Genomic DNA, 22600 nt, shown 5'->3' with positions numbered 1-22600 from the left:
CTAGGCATCTCTCCTTCTCCCCTCTTCCACACCTGCTTCTGCTGTACTAAAAAATCAAGAACAACAAAGAAGAAATAAGCTTTGCAAAACGCAAACAGAAAAGCAGAACAACAAAGATGACAAACAGAAGTCCCAAAAATCAATCCTGGTGATGTGTAATGCTTTACTCTGTTGAAAAAAAGACTCTATAAATATTTTTAATGAATTGTGTATTTTATTTATGTATGGTATTTGCTTTTGCTTTGTTTTTAGACTCCTGATGAAGGCCCTTTGGCTGAAACACGAATTTGTGTAGAGTCTTTTTTTCAATGCAATAACGCATGATACATCACCAGGAATTATTATTATGGCTCTTCTTTGTCACCTTTGCTGTTGTGCTTTTATGTACTACAAAGCAAGCCAGAATAGAGAGTCACTGGAATAAAAAAAGACTAGAAAAGAATCTTGTATATCCCTAGCACAGGGATAGGGATAGGGTGTAGGGACAGGGTGGGCTGCAAGTGCTGAATAGTACAGAGAAGGTACTACTCAGTACTCTGCTGTTCAAAAATACCAAATTGGAGAAAATATTTCTTCACTCAATGTGTAATTAAACTCTGGAATTCGTTGCCAGATAATGTGGTAAAAACGGTTAGCATAACGGGATATTAAAAAGGTTTGGATAATTTGCTAAAAGAAAAGTCCATAAATCATTATTAAGATGGATTTGGGAAAATCCACTGCTTATTTCTAGGATAAGCATCATAAAATGTATTGTACTGTTCTGTGATCTTGCCAGGTACTTGTGACCTGGATTGGCCACTGTTGGAAACAGGATACTGGGCTTGATGACCTTCGGTCTGTCCCAGTATGGCAATGTTTATGTTCTTATGTAAGGGGATTTGCAGTCTGGAGGTAGAGGGGTCTGGGTTGGAGATGATTTGCAGTCTGGAGGTAGAGGGGTGTGGTTTGGAGATGAAATGGGATTTGCAGTCGAAGTATAGGGGTGTGGGTTGGAGTTGAAAAGGGATTTGCAGTCTGGAGGTAGAGGGATATGGATTGGAGATGAAAAAAGATTTGCAGTGCAGATGTAGGTGGGTATGGGCTGGAGTTGAAAGGGGATTTGCAGTGTGGAGGTAGAGGAGTGTGAGTTGGAGATGATTTGCAGTCTGGAGGTAGAGGGCTGTGGGTTGGAGGTTAGAGATGATTTGCTGTCTGAAGGTAGAGGGATGTGGGTTGGAGATGATTTGCAATCTGGAGGTAGAGGTCTGTGGGTTGCAGATGAAAGATGACTTGCAGTTTGGAGGTAGAGAGGTGTGGGTTGGAGATGAATGGGGTGTACACCGTACAGTACAGAGGTGGTAATAAATGTGCAAGATGAAGTTCAAGGGTTGAGGGTCAGAGATGGAAAGTGGTTTGCAGGATGGAGAAGAAGAGAGAGGTAGTTTGGTGATGAGGGAAAACTCACTTTCTGCAGTAGTCAACTGCCTTCCAGGGTCAGGATCCAGATGTGTAGCCCTGCAGGCACTACTCAACTGCTGCTGGATCAAGGCTGGGCTCAGTTGTGTGAAGTCAAAAGCTGAGATCCCCATCTCTGGACTAATTCCGTAAATCTTCAGAATATCTGCAGGACTAAAACATGTCTGAAACAGAAGACACAGGAAAACCCATCAAGAAAATCCTCATTTTTAAGGAAAGATGACTTCTGAGTCTGAATGATCATGGGTACCTGCTTCACATAGCACAAACTCTGTATCTCCACTAGTCCCTGTACCTGTTACTAGCACAGGTAACACAGACTATAGTTTCCTGTACCCGCCTGTTACAGAGTATAGATTGGGATATTCTCATGCTTACCGTGTCCCAGCTGGTGGCATTTCTTTTGCTCTCAGAAATACTGCGCTTCCAGAGTCTGCGAGATGCAGCATGTCTGTGCTCTGGGTGTGACTCTTCATGTGTGTGTCCGTGCTCTGGGTGTGACTCTTCATGTGTATGTCCGTGCTCTGGGTGCGACTCTCCGTGATCTTCATGATCTTCATGGTTATCCTTTGCTCCCACTTTCAGTACTTCCATGATGTTGCCAAGCTCTGTAGGAAAGCACAAGTGACGCAAAATAATCATCTCTAATATCACATCCCTCTTCTGTTTTGACACAAGGTGAATTACTCAAGTAGGAATCAGACATAAGGAATTGATTTTCTTATTTAGATCCTGCCAAGTATTTGTAACACAGACTTGTGATGGTCAGAGACAAAATGGTGTCCTCGATGGACCTTTGGTCTGACTCAAGATAACAATTTTATGCTCTTATACAAAAGAATACAGTGAGAAAGCAGCAGTGTTGGGAAATTCCCTGCTGTGTTAAGCAATGTCCTGGATATATGAGGCAGGGACTTGGTGTGCAGTGAGAAACCAGCAGTGCTGGGATATTGCTGAGGTTTGAAGCAGTGATCTGGGTATATGAGGCAGGGACTGGGTATGCAGTAAGGAATCAGCAGTGCTGGGATATTGCTAAGGTTTGAAGCAGTGACCTGGGTATACGAGGCAGGGACTGGGTATGCAGTAAGGAATCAGCAGTGCTGGGATATTGCAGTTTGAAGCAGTGTCCTTGGTATATGAAGCAGAGACTGGATGCGCAGTGAGGAACCAGCGGTGCTGGGATTTTCGCTGCAGTGTGAAGCAGTGTCCTGGGTATATGGGTGTGCAATGAGGATGCAGCAGTGTAGCAATATTCCCTGCAGTGTTAAGCAATGTCCTAGATATATGAGGTAGGGACTGGGTGTGCAATGAGGAAGCAGCACTGCTAGGATTTTCCCTGCACTGTTGAGCAGTGTCCTGGGTATATAAGAGGCACAGATTGGGTCTGCAGTGAGGAAGCAGCAGTGTTGGGATATTCCCTGCAGTATGAAGCAGTGTCCTGGATATATGAGGTAGGGACTGGGTGTGCAGTGAGGAAGCAGCAGTATTGGGATATTCCCTATAGTGTGAAGCAGTGTCCTAGGTTTATGAGGCAAGAACTGGGTATGCAGTAAGGGAGCAGCACTGCTGGGATTTTCGCTGCAGTGTTAAGCAGTGTCCTGGGTATCTGAGGCAGGGACTGGAAGTGTAGCGAGGAAGCAGCACTGCTAGGATTTTCCATGCAGTGTTAAGCAGTGTTCTGGGTATATGAGGCAAGGACTGGTCTGCAGTGAGGAAGCAGCAGAGTTGGAATATTGCTGCAGTCTGAATCGGAGTCCTGGGTATATGAGGCTGGGAATGGTTGTGCAGTGGGGAAGTAGCAGTGTTGGAATATTGCTGCAGTGTGAAGCAGTGTCCTGGGTATATAAAGCAGGGACTGATATGCAGTGAGGGAGCAGCAGTGCTGGGATATTGTTCTCGGTATACAGAGCATGGACTGGATGAGCAGTGAGTTAACAGCACTGCTAAGACTTACCCTGCATAGTCAAGTTCTGTGATTCATTGCTGTATTTGTGGAAAATGAATTCCAGGAAGAATGATGGTGATGGTAGACTATGGATACACCGTCCCTCCAGCACAAGGTAGATAATGACACCAAACACCTGCCTCAGTGCACCTTGGGTAATGTTGGACGTGTCTAGATCTGTATCTTCCATTATTTGATGGACATCACTGCAGGGCTGGGGAAAAGGATCTTCTAATTTTAATTAACAGGAACTATAGTAACTATTGAGAACCCCTTCCACCCATCACCAAATTATAGAAACATGCACACCGGCAGCTCACACCAACTGTAAATCCAATAATAGATATAACCCTCAAATTCTAGGTATTATACCCCAAACCGTTCTCCAAACTAAGGATCCTCTGTGTTTATCCCAGATTTTACCCCTCACGCCTCCCACAGCTAAGGATCCTCTGTGCTCTCCCAGGCTTTACCCCTCAGCCCCCACAGCTAAGAAGAGCAAATGGTTTTCTAGGGTGACGATGCGGAGGAACTGAAAGAAATCTCAGTGAACCAGGAAGACGTACTGAGCCAAATCAACTCATTAAAGAGTGATAAATCACCTGAACGGGATGGTATACACCCCAGGGTACTGAAAGAACTCAAACATGAAATTGCTGATCTCTTGTTAGTGACCTGTAACCTTTCGTTAAAATCGACCATACTAACTGAAGATTGGAGGGTGGCCAATGTAACGCCAATTTTTAAAAAGGGTTCCAGGGGTGATCTGGGAAAATAAAAGTTAAGCCAGACTTCAGTGCCAGGGAAAATAGTGGAAACTATTACAAAGAATAAAATTATGTAACACATAGACAAACATGGTTTAATGGCGCAGTCAGCATGGATTCAGTGAAGGGAAGTCTTGCCTCACTAATTTGCTTCATTTCTTTGAAGGCGTGAATAAACATGTGGATAAAGGTGAGACAGTTTATGTAGTGTACCTAGATTTTCAGAAAGCTTATGACAAAGTTCCTCATGAGAGACTCATGAGAAAATTAAAAAGTCATGGGATAGGAGGCAATGTCCTTCTGTGTATTAGAAATTGGTTACTGGACAGAAAACAGAGGGTAGGTTAATTGGCCATTTTTCTCAATGGAGGAGGATGAAAAGTGGAGTGCCACAGGGATCTGTACTGGGGCCAGTGCTATTCAACATAATTATAAATTATCTGGAAATCAGAATGACGAGTGAGGTGATAAGTTTCCAGATGACACAAAACTATTCAAAGTTGTCAAACACATGCAGATTGTGAAAAATTGCAGGAAAACCTTAGGAAACTGGAAGACTGTGCATCCAAATGGCAGATTAAATTTAATGTGGACAAATGCAAAGTGATGCACATTGGAAAGAATAATTCAAATCATAGTTACCTGATGCTAAGGTCCATCTTAGGAGTTAGCACCCAAGAAAAAGATCTAGGTGTCATTAAGAACATAAGTGTTGCCATACTGGGACAGACTGAAGGTCCATCAAGCCCAATATCCTGTTTCCAACAGTGGCCAATGCAGGTTACAAGTAGACGGCAAGATCCCAAAACAGTAAAATAGATTTTACTTATTTATCCTAGAAATAAGCAGTGGATTTTCCCCAAGTCTATCTCAATAATGGCTTATGAGGCTATTAGGTTCATAAGCTAATGGCTATTAGGAAGTTATCCAAACCTTTTTTTAAACCCTGGTAAGCTTTTACCACATTCTCTGGCAACAAATTCCAGAGTTTAATTACATATTGAGTGAAGAAATATTTTCTCCGATTTGTTTTAAATGTACTACTTAATAGTACAACTATGCCTAATCAGATCATTCTTTGACCAAAGGACCTTTGTGCTACTGGTGCAAATGCTGATCCTACTGTGTCTAGACTACTGCAATGTATTATTTTTTGGCACTACGATCCAATATTTTAAAAAGCCCTACAAATCATACAGAACAAAGCAGCAAGACTAATTTTCAAACTAAACAGATACACTAGCGTCACGTCATACTTCACTAAACTGCATTGGTTACCCACAGCAGAAAGAATTAATTTCAAAGCCGCCTGCCTTGTCTTCCAAATTCTGTAAGGTGCCACCTCTGAACTATTGATCAATATCTCATCTATTTGCACCATTCACTCAAACAGCCTGAAGAAACAATTAAGTTTAGCCCTACTGTCCTACAAGGGAATCCGGTTTCCGAAAATATTTCTCACTATGGAACTCCCTTTGGCCACGAGACTAGAGACCAACTACCTCAGTTTCCAGAAGAGGCTAAAAACGTACCTTTTCCCAAAGGCTACTACATAACGAGAACTACTCCTCAGCCCCCGACGGTTCATAGAACTACTACATGAAACAATCACTTCCCCTCACCCAATAGTTTTATGACCCAATAGTTTTATAACAATGTTAGAATTACAGAATCCAATCATCAAGATTACACCCACCCAATATCCCACTATAATGTTGTACTCACTGAATACAACTAGCAAGACCACATTCACCCTATGTCTTACTTATAATATTGTACCTACTTCTATCTCACTGATGATGTAAACTGCACTGAACCCTAAATGGGGGATATTAGCGGTATGTAAGACCTGATTTGAATTGAATTGACTTCATCGCCTGCCCCCTAGTCCTACTAGTTTTGGAAAAAGTAAACAAGTGATTCACGTCCACCCATTCCATTCCACTCATTATTTTATATACCTCTATCATATCTCCCCTCAGCAATCTCTTCTCCAAGCTTTCTCTCTCCTTCTCTGCACATATTGAACAGATTGCTAAAATCTGTTGTTTCATTCTCTATAGAAACATGATGGCAGATAAAAGCCATATGACCCATCCAGTCTGCCCATCCTCTGCAACCCCTAATTCTTCCTGTTCCTAAGCGATCCCACATGCTTATCCCATGCCTTTTTAAATTCTGGAACAGTCCTCGACTCCACAACCTCCACCGGGAGGCCATTCCACACCTCCACCACCCTTTCTGTGAAATAGTACTTCCTTAGATTACTCCTAAGCCTATTCCCTTTTAACTTTGTCATATGCCCCCTCATTCAAGAGCTCTCCTTCATTTGAAAAAGGCTCTCTTCCTGTACATAAATGCCCTTGAGATATTTAAACGTCTCTATCATGCATCCTCTCTCCCTCCTTTCTTCCAGCATATACGTGTTGAGGTTCATAAGCCTGTCCCTATCATTTTTGCGTTCAAGACTGCTTATAATATCACCAAACTTAGTCCTTTCCTGTCTGAGTACACTATCAGAACCCTTATCCACACTCTTATCACCTCTCACTTAGACTATTACAACTTGCTGCTCACAGGTCTCCCACTAAGCCATCTCTCTCCCCTTCAATCTGTTCAAAGTTCTGCTTCAAAACTTATATTCCACCAGTGTCGCTGTGCTCATATTAGCCCTCTCCTCAAGTCACTTCATTGGCTCCCTATCCGTTTCCGCATACAGTTGAAACTCGTCTTATTGACTTACAAGTGCATTCACTCTGCAGCTCTTCAGTACCTCTCCACTCTTATCTCTCCCTACACTCCTCCCCAGGAACACTGTTCACTGGGTAAATCTCTCTCATCTGCATCCTTCTCCTCCACTGCTAACTCCAGAATCCATTCCTTTTATCTTGCAGCACCATATGCCTAGCATAGACTTCCTGAGCAGGTTTGTCAAGCTCCATCTCTGGCTGTCTTCAAATCTAGGCTAAAAGCCACATTTTTAATGCTGCATTTAACTCCTAACCCTTACTCACTTGTTCAGTACCCATGTTTTATCATTCCCACCTTAGTAATTCCCTTATCCCTTATTTGTCCTGTTTGTCTGTCTTAATTAGATTGTCAGCTCTGTTGAGCAGGGACTGTCTCTTCATGTGTACAGTACTGTGAAAGTCTAGTAGCGCTATCGAAATAATAAGTAGTAGTAGTGAAGAGCCCTAGCTGTTTTATCTTTTCCTCATAGGGAAGTTGTACTATCCCCTTTATCATTTTTGTTGCCCTTCTCTGTACCTTTTCTAATTCTACTATATCTTTTTTGAGATGCAGTGACTAGAATTGCACACAGTATTCAAGGTGCAGTCGCACCATAGAGTGATAAAAAAGGCATAACAACATTCTCATTTTTGTTTTCTATTCCTTTCTGAATAATACCTAATATTCTATATGCTTTCTTAGCCACCACTGCACACTGAGCAGAGGGTTTCAACGTATCATCAATGATGACACCTAGATCCTTTCCTGCTTGATGACTCCTAATGTGGAAGCTTGTCTCATGTAGCTATGGTTTGGGTTCCTCTTTCCCACATGCATTACTTTGCACTTGCTCACATTAAATATCAGTTGCCATTTGGGTGACGAAAATGATAAAGGGGATGGGAAGACTTCCCTATGATGAAAGACTAAAGCGGCTAGGGCTCTTCAGCTTGGAGAAAAGGCGGCTGAGGGGAGATATGATAGAGGTCTATAAAATAATGAGTGGAACAGGTAGATGTGAAGCGTCTGTTTACGCTTTCCAAAAATACTAGGACTAGGGGGCATGCGATGAAGCTTCAATGTAGTAAATTTAAAACGAATCGGAGAAAAGTTTTCTTCACTCATCGTGTAATTTGTTGCCAGAGAATGTGGTAAAGGCGGTTAGCTTAGCGGAGTTTAAAAAAGGTTTGGATGGCTTCCTAACGAAAAAGTCCATAAACCTTTATTAAATGGACTTGGGGAAAATCCACTATTTCTGGGATAAGCAGTATAAAATGTTTTGTACTTTTTTGGGATCTTGCCAGATATTTTTGACCTGGATTGGCCACTGTTGGAAACAAGATGCTGGGCTTGATGGACCATTGGTCTTTCCCAGTATGGCAATACGTATGTACTTATGTAATAAAACCCTCCACTGACGAATAGCAGATCTGATATCTTTGTTTGCTGGCAGCTCACAGTACTGAATCCCTGCTTACAGCCATGAACATACTCGCCCTCCATGAAGGGCTGGTTCAGGTCCAGTTCATGTGCAGATGCTGCTTGGGCAGTTCTAGCAGACATCACAGATTTGGTTAGGTGTGGGGCTAGAGCATGAGGGAGGGGGTTCAGGGAACCTATTCTTTTATTCCAGGGGAGGAAGAGGTATCAGGAGGGGGTATTGGGGAAAGTGCTTTAAAATTAGAAGAGGGTAGGGAAAGGAAGTGTGTGGGAGGAAGGGGAATTTTGTTTTTGAATTACCTGAAGGAAAGTAGCTGAGCAGCTGCCAGGCAGATTTAGGAAAGTGATCACAGCTCATAGGTTTTCTGGTTAAATGTAGCCGGTTAGCATCAAATACGGCATTAACCGAGCACGTCTCAAAACCCTGCCCTGGCAATGCCTTCAAGCAGCCCCTGTGCTGCCCAGCTAAATTTGTGTGCTCAATCCCAAGTAACCCATTGGTGGTGGGGCAAATTTGAAATGAGCCACATTTACCTAGCTAAATTATAATATTATCATGGTAAATCATTTAATAATAAACCTATATTCAAGTGAACAAGTGCAGAAGATGTGACACGTGGTCACTTGCCTGCCTGGTGTGAAAGTGATGGACCTCATGCGGCATCTAGATAAGATTTTAGACAGTGCTGGGGAGGACCCTGCTGTCTTGGAACCAGGGGCGTATCTGAGGTTCGGCGGTAGGGGGGGCAGGGGCTAGAGTGAGGGGGCACATTATAGCCCCCCCCTCCGCCGTCAACCCCCCCCTACCGCCGTTAACACTCCCTCCCTCCCCCGCCTACCGCCGTCACCTACCCCGAGGTCCGCTTCCTCCGGCTTTTTAAAATATTGCTTCAGCTGGCGGGGGACCCCAACCCCCCGCAAGCCCAGCTGCGATCTTTAACTTTTTCATCCTCATCGTGCAGCGTGCTGTGAAAGCTGCATGCATCTTTAGATCCAGTTGGATGGAGTCTGAGGTCGCAGCACGTTGTAACGTCAACGTGCTGCGACATCAGACTCCATCCAACTGGATCTAAAGATGCATGCAGCTTTCACAGCACGCTGCACGATGAGGATGAAAAAGTTAAAGATCGCAGCTGGGCTTGCGGGGGGTTGGGGTCCCCCGCCAGCTGAAGCAATATTTTAAAAAGCCGGAGGAAGCGGACCTCGGGGTAGGTGACGGCGGTAGGCGAGGGAGGGAGGGTTAACGGCGGTAGGGGGGTCCGGGGCAAAATCTGCAGGGGCCCAGGCCCCTGTGGCCCCACGCAGATACGCCCCTGCTTGGAACATGTGGATACTAATGACATAGGAAAATGTGGGCAGGAGGATCCAGAAGCCAAATTTAGGCTCCTAGATAGAAAGCTGAAATCCAGAACCCCCAGGATAGCATTTTCAGAAGTGCCCCCCATTCCACGCACAGGGCCCAAGAGATACGCAGAGCTCCGGAGTCTCAATGCTTGGATGAGGCGATTGTGAAGGGAGGAGGGTTTTAGATTTGTTAGGAACTGGGCAACATTCTTGGGAAAGGGGAGCCTATTCCAGAAAAATGAGCTCCACTTTAACCAGGGTGGAACCAGGCTGCTGGCACACCCTAGAACAGCTTTTAAACCAGAAACTGGGGGGAGGCAGACAGTCACTCAAAAAGTGCATGGTTCGGAACAAGGTATCTTTAAAAGATAGCACCATACCAAGGAAGATAGGGCAACCCGATAGCAAGATTGCAATGTAGACCATAGTAGAATATGTGTCTTTAAGTAAAGAGCAGACAAATTTTCAAGTGTGTAAATAATCACTGTCAACTGTTCAGCAATTTGTAAATAGGAACAATAAACATAGTTTGAAATGTCTATATGCAAATGCCAGAATCCTAAGCAATAAGATGGGAGAATCAGAATATATATCACAACTCGAGGAAGAGAGAGTATTATATATAAGTATACAACAGAACAAGATGTAATGTTAAAAAATAGTAGTTTCAACAATAGACTATGGATTCTGTAGAGTGCATCCATTTTAAAGAGGATTAAGGGAAAAGCCTCTGAATTTAACCCAATCTCCAACCCAAGTAGTCATTTAGTAATAACAAGGGTTGAGAAAACGTCTGCTGGGAATTATGTCATCATAGGCAAAAACCCTTTAATTCCAAAATGAAAAGATGCTAAAAGCTCAACAGAATCAGCTCGGGATCCATACAGCATGTGAAAGTCAAAAGAATAACTTAGCTTTCAAGTGCAGGTACAAAGCAACAAGTAGGTCATCGGTCAAACACTAAATGAAAAGATGAATCTCTGAGACCTGGTGGAAGGAGGATAACCAGTGGGACACTGTCATACCAGGGTACAAATTATATCGCAGTGATAGGGTGGATTGAATTGTTGGAGGGGTAGCATTGTATCTTAAGGAGGTCCTTGAGTCAAATAGACTAAAACAATGCTGCAGAACACAAAACAACATCTTGGAAACCCTATAGATAGGAATTCCATGTGTAAAGGGAAAAAGGATAGTGATAGGAGTGTATTACTATCCATCTGGCCAGGATGAACAGACAGATGTAGAAATGTTTCAGAAATTAGGGAGGCTAACAAACTGGGGAACACAATAATAATGGGGAATTTCAATTACCCTGATATTGACTGGGTAAATGTTACATCAGGGCATGCTAGGGAGGTAAAATTCCTTAATGTAATCAAGGACTGCTTTATGGAGCAGCTAGTTCAGGAACCATCAAGAGGGGAAACAATTCTAGGCCTAGTCCTTAGTGGAGCACACTTGATAAAAGTAATCATAATATGATCAGATTTTATGTAATCTCTGGAGTAAGTATTTATTTATTTATTTATTGATTGATTGATTGCATTTTTATCCCAGTTTTCCCCACCTATTTGCAGGCTCAATGTGGCTTACATAATTTTAATAGCATTGTCATTTCAGGATATCAGATACATTTAGTATTGTTAAGTAAGGGAGGAAAGAGCACGGAAGGGAATGATTAGGGTAATTATAGTAGGTGGGCTTTCTTAACACATAGGAAATCTAATACATTAGCATCTAACTTTAAAAAAGGAGACTATGATAAAATAAGGAGAATAGTAAAAAAAAAAAAAAAAAAAGAGCAGCAGCTGCAAAGGTAAAAAATTTACACCAGGCGTGGAGAAAGTCCAAACCACATGAACAAATGAACAGCACAAAAGGAGTGAGGCAAGAAAGGGAGGACTCCAAGATCTCTGTGCATAGGACTCTTGATGTGTTGATATTGTTGACTATATTAAAGGTCCTATACACTGAGATGTTGGAATCCTCACCTTTTTATGTCTCACTCCTTTTGTGCTGCTATTCAAATACACCATTCTGAAAAGCCCTGACCAGATGTATTACACATACTAAAAAAGGAGGAAGGCAGGTCAAACAACAGCTGGCATGGTGAAAAAGAGAGGTGAATGAAGCTATTAGAGCTGAAAGAGAATCTTTCAGAAAATGGAAGAAGGATCAGACTGAAATTAATAAGGAATGGCAAGTCAAAAGCAAATGTCACGGCTCACCATTTTCCAGTTATCTGGCTCTGTGGCTTCTCCAGGACTGCCTTGTCCCTGCATTGATGCCTGTTTTCCTGTTAACCCAAGCCTCACTCTGGTGTTCCTGCATTCAAGTCTCACTACAGTCTATTGAAGCCTCATTCCAAGTTGTGACATCATCAGCAAAGTCTTTTATAAAGCACCTTGGAATTTTCATGCTTTGTCTTTGCATGAGGACTCTTTACCTTGTTTTTGTGTTCCCTGTTTGGATCTAATTCCTGCTTGTCTTTATTCCCTATGGCTTGTTTCCTGCTTGGCTTTGTTCCTGTGAGTCTTGCCCCTGAATGCTTGTTCCTGTGTTACTGAGTCTTGTACCTGAAAGCCTTGTTTCTGAACCATGTTCCTGAAAGCCTTGCTTTTGCAAACCTTGTTAGCGGAGATTGGATGGCAGAGGTGGGGCTGGTGGTTGGGAGGCGGGGTTAGTGCTGGGCAGACTTATACGGTCTGTGCCCTGAAAATGACAGATACAAATCAAGGGGCTGGTGGTTGGGAGGCGGGGCTAGTGCTGGGCAGACTTATACGGTCTGTGCCCTGAAAAAGACAGATACAAATCAAGGTAAGGTATACACAAAAAGTAGCACACATGAGTTATCTTGTTGGGCAGACTGGATGGACCGTGCAGGTCTTTTTCTGCCATCATCTACTATGTTACTATGTAAGTGTAGCCATACTGGGTCAGACCAATGGTCCATCTAGCCCAATATCCTGTTTTCCAAACAGTGGCCAAGCCAGGTCACAAGTATCTGGCAGAAACCCAAATTGTGGCAACACTCCATACTACAAATCCCAGGGCAAGCAGGTGCTTCCCATGTCTATCTCAATAGCAAACTATGGACTTTTCCTCCAGGAATTTTTCCAAACCTTTTTTAAACCCAGATACACTAACCGCTGTTACCACATCCTCCGGCAAAGGTTCCAGAGCTTAACTATTCGTTGAGTGAAAAAGTATTTCTTCTTGTTTGTTTTAAAAGTATTTCCATGTAACTTCCTCGAGTGACCCCTAGTCTTTGTACTTTTGTAATGAGTAAAAAATCGATTTACTTCTACTAATTCTACACCACTCAGGATTTTGTAGACCTCAATCATATCTCCCCTCATCAGTCTCTTTTCCAAGCTGAAGAGCCCTAACATCTTTAGCCTTTCCTCTTCCATCTATTGCACCAGCCTCTTACATATCTAAAACCTTCTTGTTTACACAGGTTTGCAGCCAACTCTTAAAGCTGGTTGTGTGTTGCAGTTTCTCATAGCCCATCCCATGAACAACTAGAACTTCTGAAAATGCTACAGTATTGGCTATGGATATAAGTCTCTCCCCCAGATATTAGAAGTCTTTTTCCACTGCAGAGATGCTATTTCTATCCAGGTCACTTGTTCCTAGATGGATAATAACATCAGTTTTATAATCCTTACTTTGGCCTCTGATGTCACTAACAATTTGATTTGTGTTCTTTCTAGCTCAGAATCCTAGGAGGCATTTAACTATTTTATGTCCCTTGAGCTGTGATCCTGAGTTGATTCCTATAAAGTGGAGACTGCCAGCAGTAGTAGCTTTATGGTTTTTGTTTGGATCTCTTTTGACATTGTCTAAGGAGCATCTGGTATGTTGGGAGTCACATTTCTTTACTGAACTCACTTCAGATTTTATTCAGCAAGGCAATCTTAAACATCTTATATTTGATTGTGCATACATTCAAAATTACTGGAAAGATATTTGGTCACTGCTGGCAGATGTTTTCCACCTTTCGGGTCCAATATCCTGTAAATGTGTGGTACTTAAGGACCGCTGTTTCCAGAATACTTTGCGCCCTAATGAAAGTGCACTTGTCAATACCATGCTTTCATTGGCTCTGAAAGGAATTTTTTTACACTGGAAATCCTTGAGTCAGGTCTCATACCAGGAATGGTGGACTTTATTGTTACAAACTTATAAGTATGAAACATATCTCGCAAAAAAATCCTTTAAGTTTGCCTTGCATGAGGAGAAATGGTCTCCACTTGTCTCTTACTTTCAAACTCCTACTGTACCACGTTGTGCTTAAAATCACTGGCCGCTGCTCCTCTGATGTATATGGCATTTGCATGTGATGTGGTTTTTTTTCTCCTCTCTCTTTCTCTTTCTTTTTCTCTTATTAACTTTATACAACCGTTTATGATTGCTGTTGCTTGTACTGTATTGAAAACCAATAAAAATATTAAAACAGATTTTATTCCTGGAGCATCCTCATTTTCCAGGGCAGAGAAGGCTGTAGCTTCTAGAATCCATAGTAATCCATTTATTCATGGATTCTTTGTGGGAGTAGGTGTGGATAGGCTTCATACTGAATCCTGGGGGAGGCTCCTTTTAGTACAGCTACCTTAATTCTTCCCTTAGTTGGGTCAACTCATTTTCTTTTTCAGAGAACTGGAGACAGATGGGCCAAGCTTTAAGTCTCCAAATTGATTCCCGTAGAATTAAGGGACAACAGCTATTGCATTGAATAGTAGTCATTTTCATTATTTGATTAGATATGTTTTTTTATTCCTTTTGAATGCAGTTTATCAAATGTCATCACTAATGCAACAATGGGATTAAATATGATAGATGAATGGGCAACCAATTTTAGACTTCAAATGAATAAGAATAAAACTAAATTCATAGTCTTCAGTAGCAAATTTAAGGCCTTATTCTTGTATACTTTGATTCCTGCCTGGCTTTGTTCCTGTGAGTCTTGTCCCTGAATTCTTGTTCCTGTGTGTCTTGCTTCTGAACCTTGTTTCTGAAAACTTGGCTTTTGCTATAGCCAAACCCCGCTCCTGGTTTCTGTTACAGTTTGACTCTGTTTCTGGCTCTTGATATAGTCTAGCCCTACTCTTGACCCTTGCTTCAGTTAAACCCTGTTCTTGCTTTCTGCTAAAGCCAAAGCTCTGTTCCTGGTTCCTGCTACAGTCAAGCCAAGTCCTGTTTCTGGTTCCTTTCTGTCAAGCCAAAGCTCTGTTCCTGGTTCCTGTTCCTGCCTTGTTTATAGTCTTGCTTCTGTTTGTTCTTGTTGCACTTCCAGCCTGCTTCTGCTTTGTCTCTGGTCTCTAATCTTGCTTCTGTTTCAGCTATGCTTGTCTTCTGCTCCAGTTCCAGCCCTGTCTGTTCCAGCCCTGCTTGTCTTTAGCTTCACTCCCTGTCTGCTTGTATTCTGTCCTGCCTGTTACAGTCCTGTTTGTCTCATCTCTTCCAGTCCACTCCTGTCCGGATCCAGTCCTTGCCTTGTCCTTTTCTTGCCTTTTCTGGACCCAGTTTTAATCCAGTTCTTGCCTTGTTCTGCCTTGCCTTGTATTACCTGGGTCCCAGTCCCAGTTTTAATCTAGTTCCGAGTCTTGCCTTGTCCTGTCTGGGTTCCAGTTCTAGCCCCATTGCCTTGCTTTCCTTGTCTTGTCTATTGTACCTTGTTACCTCTGCCTTGCTTTGTTTGTCCTGTCTTGTCTAGCTCAGTTTTTCCTTGTCATGCCTAGTCCTGATTTGTTCTGACACTTGCCCTGTGCCAGCCCAGGTGACTTGTCTGCCATAGCTCCAACTGTGGTCCAAGAGCTCACTATCTCCAAATCCGTGACAGCAAAGTGTTGATAAGGAAAGCAAAGAGAGATTTTAAAAAGAAGATTCTGTTGGAGGCAAAAACTCATAGTAAAAGCTTTTTTAGGTATATTAGAAGCAAGATAAAGAATCAGTTGGACTGCTAGATGACAGAGGGGTTAAAGGGGTACTAAAGGAAGACAAGGACATAGTGGAGAGATTAAATGAATTCTGTGCTTCAATTTTCACCGAGGAAGATGTAGGAGAAATGCCAATGCCAGAAATGGTACTCAATGCTGATGAGTCAGAGAAACTAAAACAAATCTCTGTAAACCTGGAAGATGTAATGGGCCAATTCTACAAACTGAAGAGTCAAAAATCACCTGGACCAGATGGCATATACTTCCTAGAATTATTGATAGAATTGAAAGTGAACTTGCGGAGCTATTGTTAGTAATATGTAATTTAACTTTCAAATCAAGCATGCTACCAGAAGATTGGAGAGTGGCCAATATAACCCCAATTTTTAAAAGGGTTCCAGAGGTGATCCAGGAAATTATGCACCAGTGAGCCTGACGTTGGTGCTGAGAAAAAATGGTAGAGACTGTTATAAAGAACAAAATTATATATCATATACATAAACATGGATTAATGAGACAAAGTCAATATGGATTTAGTCAAAGAAAATCTTGCGTAACCAACATTTCTTTGAATGGATCAATAAACATGTGGTTAAAGGTGAGACGGTCCATATTGTGTATCTGGATTTTCAAAAGGTATTTGTCAAAGTATCTCTTGAAAGACTCCTGAGGAAATTAGAAAGTCATGGGATAGGAGGTAATGTCCTATTGTGGATTAAAAGCTGGTTAAAACAGAGAAAACAGAGAGTTGGGTTAAATGGTCAGTATTCTCAATGGATAAAGGTAGATAGTGGGATTCCGTTGGGGTCTGTGTTGGGACTGCTGCTTTTTAACATATTTATAAATGATTTAGAGATGGGAATAACTAGTGAAGTAATTAAATTTGATGATGACACAAAGTTATTCAAAGTTGTTAAATTGCAAGAGGATTGTGAAAAATTGCAAGAGAACCTTATGAGACTGGAAGATTGGGCATCCAAATGGCAGATGACATTTAATGTGAGCAAGTGCAAAGTGATGTTTATGGGAAAGAGGAACCAGAACTATAGCTATGTGATACAAGGTTCAACATTAGGAGTCACCGCCAAGGAAAAGGATCTAGGTGTCATCGTTGATGATATGTTGAAACCCTCTGTTCAGTGTGCAGTGGCATCTAAGAAAGCAAATAGAATGTTAGGAATTATTAGGAAAGGAATGGAAAATAAAATTGAGAATGTTATAATGCCTTTGTATCATAAGAACATAAGAATAGCCATACTGGGTCAGACCAATAGTCCATCTAGCCCAGTATCCTGCTTCCAACAGTGGCCAATCCAGGCAACAAGCACCTGGTAAAAACCCAACCAGTAGCAGCATTCCATGCTACCAATCTTGGAGCAAGTAGTGGCTTGCCCCATGTCCATCTCAATAACAGACTATGGAGTTTTCCTCCAGGATCTTGTCCAAACCTTTTTAAAACCCAGATACGCTAACCGTGGTTACCACATTCTCCGGTAGCAAATTCCAGAGCTTAACTATTCTTTGAGTGAAAAAATATTTCCTCCTATTTGTTTCAAAAGTATTTCCGTGTAATTTCATTGAGTGTCCCTGGTTTTTATTCTTTTTGAAAGAGTGAAGAATTGATTCACTGCTACCCGTTCTACACCACTCAGGATTTTATAGACCTCAATCATATCCACCCTCAGTCATCTCTTATCCAAGCTGAAGAGCCCTAACCTCTTTAGCCTTTCCTCATATGGGAGGAGTTCCATCCCATTTATCATTTTGGTTGCTCTTATTTGAACCTTTTCTAATTCTGCTATATCTTTTTTGAGATACGGCGACCAGAACTGAACGCAATGCTTAAGGTGAGGTTGCATCATTAAGAATTAAACAGAGGCATTATAATATTCTTGGTCTTATTTTGCATCCCTTTCCTAATAATTCATAGCATCTTGTTTGCTTTTTTTGCCGCCTATGCACACTGGGCAGATTTCAGCGTCTTATCTACAATAACACCTAGATATTTTTCTTGAGTGCTGACTCCTAAGGTGGACCCTAGCATCAGGTAGCTATGATTCAGATTACTCTTCCCAATGTGCATCGTTTTGCATTTTTCCCATTAAATTTCATCTGTCATTTCAATGCCTAGTGTTCCAGTTTCCTAAGGTCTTCCTGCAATTTTTCACAATCCACATGTTTTGAGAACTTTGAATAGTTTTGTCATCTGCAAATTTAATCACCTCACTCATCATTCCATTTTCTAAATCATTTATAAATTTGTTAAATAGCACTGGTCCCGGTACAGATCCCTGTGGCACTTCACTATTCACCTGCCTCCATTGAGAAAAATGCTCATTTAACCCTACCCTCTGTTTTCTGTCCAGCAACCAATTCCAACCACAGAAGGACATTGCCACCTATCCCATGACTCTTTAATTTTCTCAGGAGTCTCTCATGAGGACGTTTGTCAAAAGCTTTCTGAAAATCTAGATAAACTACACCAACCGGCTCACCTTTATCCACATGTTTGTTTATGCCTTCAGAGAAATGAAGCAAATTGGTGTGGCAAGACTTCCCTCAGTTGAACCCATGCTGACTCTGTCCCATTAAACCATGTTTGTCTGCGCGTTCCATAATATTATTCTTTATAATAGATTCTACTATTTTTCACGGCACTGAAGTCAGGTTTTTCAATCTCTAATTTCCCTGATCACCCCTGGAACCCTTTTTAAAAATCAGTATTACATTGACTGCCCTCCAATCTTCAGTTTCTATGGACAATTTTAATGACAGTTTACAGATCACTAACAACATAAGTACATAAGTAATGCAATACTGGGAAAAGACCAAGGGTCCATCGAGCCCAGCATCCTGTCCACGACAGCGGCCAATCCAGGCCAAGGGCACCTGGCAAGCTTCCCAAACGTACAAGCATTCTATACATGTTATTCCTGGAATTGTGGATTTTTCCCAAGTCCATTTAGTAGCAGTTTATAGACTTGTCCTTTAGAAAACCGTCCAACCCCTATTTAAACTCTGCTAAGCTAACCGCCTTCACCACTTTCTCCGGCAACGAATTCCAGAGTTTAATTATACGTTGGGTGAAGAAAAGTTTTCTCTGATTTGTTTTAAATTTACTACACTGTAGTTTCATCGCATGCCCCCTAGTCCTAGTATTTTTGGAAAGCGTGAACAGACACTTCACATCCACCTGTTCCACTCCACTCATTATTTTATATACCTCTATCATGTCTCCCCTCAGCTGTCTCTTCTCCAAGCTGAATAGCCCTAGCCTCCTTAATCTTTCTTCATAGGGAAGTCGTCCCATCCCCACTATCATTTTAGTCGCCCTTCTCTGCACCTTTTCCAATTCTACTATATCTTTCTTGAGATGTGGCGACCAGAATTGAACACAATACTCAAGGTGCGGTCGCACCATGGAGCGATACAACTGCATTATAACATCCTCACACCTGTTTTCCATACCTTTCCTAATAATACCCAACATTCTATTCGCTTTCCTAGCCGCAGCAGCACACTGAGCAGAAGGTTTCAGTGTATTATCGACGACGACACCCAGATCCCTTTCTTGGTCCGTAACTCCTAACGTGGAACCTTGCTTGACGTAGCTATAATTCGGGTTCTTTTTTCCCACATGCATCACCTTGCACTTGCTCACATTAAACGTCATCTGCCATTTAGCCGCCCAGTCTCCCAGTCTCGTAAGGTCCTCTTGTAATTTTTCACAATCCTGTTGCGATTTAACAACTTTGAATAACTTTGTGTCATCAGCAATTTCATGTTTGAGTTGTTTCAGTACCCTAGGTTGTATACCATCCGGTCCAAGTGATTTATCACTCTTTAACTTGTCAATTTGGATCACTACATCTTCTAGGTTCACCAAAATTTCTTTCAGTTCCTCCGCATCTTCACCTTTGAAAACCACTACCAGTACAGGTAGATCTCTTACATCTTCTTCAGTAAAGACTGAAGTAAAGAATTAATTCAATCTCCTATGGCCTTTTCCTCCCTGAGTGCTCCTTTTGCTCTGTCATGATCTAACAGCTCTATTGATTCCGTCACAGGCTTTCTGCTTGTGATGTACCTGAAGAAGGTATTACTATGAGTTTTGGGCTCCACGACAAGTTTTTCTTGTCTTTTATCCTTCTTTATCAGTGCTTCACATCTAGTTTGCCAGTGCTTATTTTGCTTCTTATTTTCTTCATTCGGATCCTTTTTACATTCTTTGGTGGATGCTGTTTTGGCTCTAATAACCTCTTTCACTTCATCTTTTAACCATGCTGGCTGTAGTTTGCTCTTTTTTTCCCCACATTTGTTAATATATGGAATACATCTGATTTGGACTTCCATGATGGTATTTTAAACAACGTCCATGCCTGATTTAAAGTCCTAATCTTTGCGGCCGTTCCTTTTAGTTTCTCCTTGACCATTTTCATCATTTTATAATAGTCGTCCTTTTGAAATTAAATGCTGCTACAGTAGATTTCCTTAGTGACTTCACTCCAGATATCAGCTTATATTTGATTATGTTATGATAACTGTTTCTCAGAGGATCCAACACTGTTATCTCTCGTACCATGCCCTGCATTCCACTAAGGACTAGATCTAAAATAGCTCCCCCTCTTGTCCGTTCTTGGACCAGTTGCTCCAAGAAGCAATCATTTATTACATCTAAGAATTTTACCTCCTTAGCACTCCCTGGTGTAACATGTATCCAGTCAATATTTGGGTAATTGAAATCGCATATCAAAAAATACCAAATTCTACATAAGTGGAGTTTTTTTTATGACTGATGATTATTGTGAGCCACCTATAATTTGAATGCTTGTGTGTCTCCTTTTGTTTACTGAGGTTTTTTTTTCTCCACTCTTAAAGATTTGGGTGATCCTTCTGATATAGATCATTTATGTAGAATTTGGTATTTTTTGATGTGATTAGTATTCTGCAGATTCCTTGTAAGTGTGGTAATTGAAATCATCCATTATTATAATTTGCTAGCTTTCCTAAATTCTGTAAATATTTGTTCATCTGTCTTCGTTCTGTCCTGGTGCGACTGCAGCTTGAATACTGTGTGCAATTCAGGTCACAACATCTCAAAAAAGATATAGTGGAATTAGAAAAGGTAGAGAGAGGCGATGAAAATTATAAAGGGGATGGAACAACTTTCCTATGAGAAAAGGCTAAAGCGACTACGGCTCTTCAACTTGGAAAAGAGATGGCTGAGGGGAGATATGATAAAGGTCTATAAAATAATGAGTGGAGTGGAACGGGTAGACGTGAATTGTTTGTTTACTCTTTTCAAAAATAGTAGGACTAGGGGGCATGCAATGAATTTACTACGTAGTAAATGTAAATCAAGCTGGAGAAAATACTTCTTCACTCAATGTGTAATTAAACTCTGGATTTGTTGCTAGAGAATGTGGTAAAAGCAGTTAGCTTAGTAGGGTTTTAAAAAGGTTTAGATAATTTCCTAAAAGAAAAATCCATAAGCCATTATTAAGGTGGACTTTGGGAAACCCACTGCTTATTTCTAGGACAGGCAGCATAAAATCTATTTTACTGTTCTGAGATCTTGCCAGGTACTTGTGACCTGGATTGGCCACTGTTGGAAACAGGATACTAGGCTTGATGGATCTTTGGTATGTTCCAGTATGGCAATGGTTATGTTCTTATGTAGATCAGTGAGACACTCAACTATTTTTCCTTCGTTGCTTGGAGGACATTCTATTTATCACAGTGCAGAGAGATGAGGAGGGTCCCCAGCATGTGGATAAGTGAGGTAGGCCCAATAGTGTGGGTATGTGAGGGTGGCTGGTAGTGTGCATAAGTGAGGGAGACTCTATTGTGTGGGTAAGTGAGGGAGGCCCAGTAGTATGGGTATGTGAGGGAGGCCCGGTATTATGGGTATGTAAAGAGGGTTCTTGGTATGTGGATAGATGAGAAAAAACATGGAGAGAGCTCCCAAGATATTGGTGTAGGTGGAGGGTCCTTGCTCTGTAAATAGGTGAAGGTTTCTGTAGTACTGGTATTTGAGGCGGGTTCTTAGATTGTAGATTTTTATAGAATTTTATTTCTTACCTTGGGGTCCTTTTGCTCTGCTTTGTACGTTTCTTGGATTTGTTTCAGAAGACTTCCCAGTTTTTCATGTATCGACTCTGAAACATTCTCTCTGGTGAAATTGGCGAGGAACGCTGAAGCCTCGGCTGCCCAGTGACTGTTTTCCAGCATGGAGCAGTTCAGCACAGGGTCTGACAAATAGTGCACCAATCCAGGAGCTGCCTCAAAGAAGTCTGAAATAGTGAGGTTCGAATCATTGGATGAGTTCTGTCCCACAAGAAGGAAGAAGTGCTGGGATGAGAGGCACTGCAGAATTAAAGAAAGATATCAGTGAGTACCAGTCTGTGGAGCAAAATCAGAGAGAGGATAGTGACTCTTTATTAGGATTTTGTATACTGGCTTATCATGCCAGGCAAAGCAAAGCAACATACAGACTAAAACAAAAGCATGTCTGTGGAGAGATCTAGGAAGTCAGCAGTCACTTAGCAGTAGGGACACCTGAGGGTAGTGAGCATACTAACATTGTAACATAGTAGATGATGGCAGATAAAGACTTGTATGGTCCATCCAGTCTGCCCAACAAGATAAACTAAGGTATGATGTGATGCTTCATATGTATACCTGATCTTGATTTGTCATTGACAATTTTAGGGCACAGACCATAGAAGTCTCCCCGGCACGGTCCTTGTTCTAAAACTGTTCTCATCAAAGCCCCTGAAAAACTCCACTCCAGCCCATCCCGTAAACTCTGCCAACACTGGCCTTGTTCTCCAACTTCTGAAGCTGAATCTGTCCAGCCACGATCAGGGCACAGACTGTAGAAGTCTGCCCAGTACTGGCTTTGCTTCCCAATTACCTGTGTTGCCACTTAATCTCTGCTAAGCTTCTTTGAATCCATTCCTTCTAAACAT

General features: G+C 41.7%; 1 protein-coding gene across 2 annotated transcripts in view; it reads right to left on the bottom strand.

The window, feature by feature from the left end:
- Positions 1-22600, bottom strand: part of SLC39A4 (solute carrier family 39 member 4) — a 93512-nt gene that overhangs the window by 57070 nt on the left and 13842 nt on the right. The window contains exons 2-5 of one of the 2 annotated variants that reach the window (XM_030220617.1): positions 21711-21995; positions 3413-3617; positions 1837-2066; positions 1448-1622 (exon numbers count right to left, since the gene is read on the bottom strand). In XM_030220617.1, coding sequence (XP_030076477.1) covers positions 1448-1622; positions 1837-2066; positions 3413-3617; positions 21711-21995 — 895 coding nt within the window. Of the gene's footprint in view, positions 1-1447; positions 1623-1836; positions 2067-3412; positions 3618-21710; positions 21996-22600 lie in introns of those variants that run through there. The other variant, XM_030220627.1, reaches the window with a different exon arrangement.

This window comes from Microcaecilia unicolor, chromosome 1 (genome assembly GCF_901765095.1).
Source record: "Microcaecilia unicolor chromosome 1, aMicUni1.1, whole genome shotgun sequence".
Classification (NCBI taxonomy): Eukaryota; Metazoa; Chordata; class Amphibia; order Gymnophiona; family Siphonopidae; genus Microcaecilia; species Microcaecilia unicolor.
This window is presented reverse-complemented; position numbering and strand designations above follow the sequence as displayed.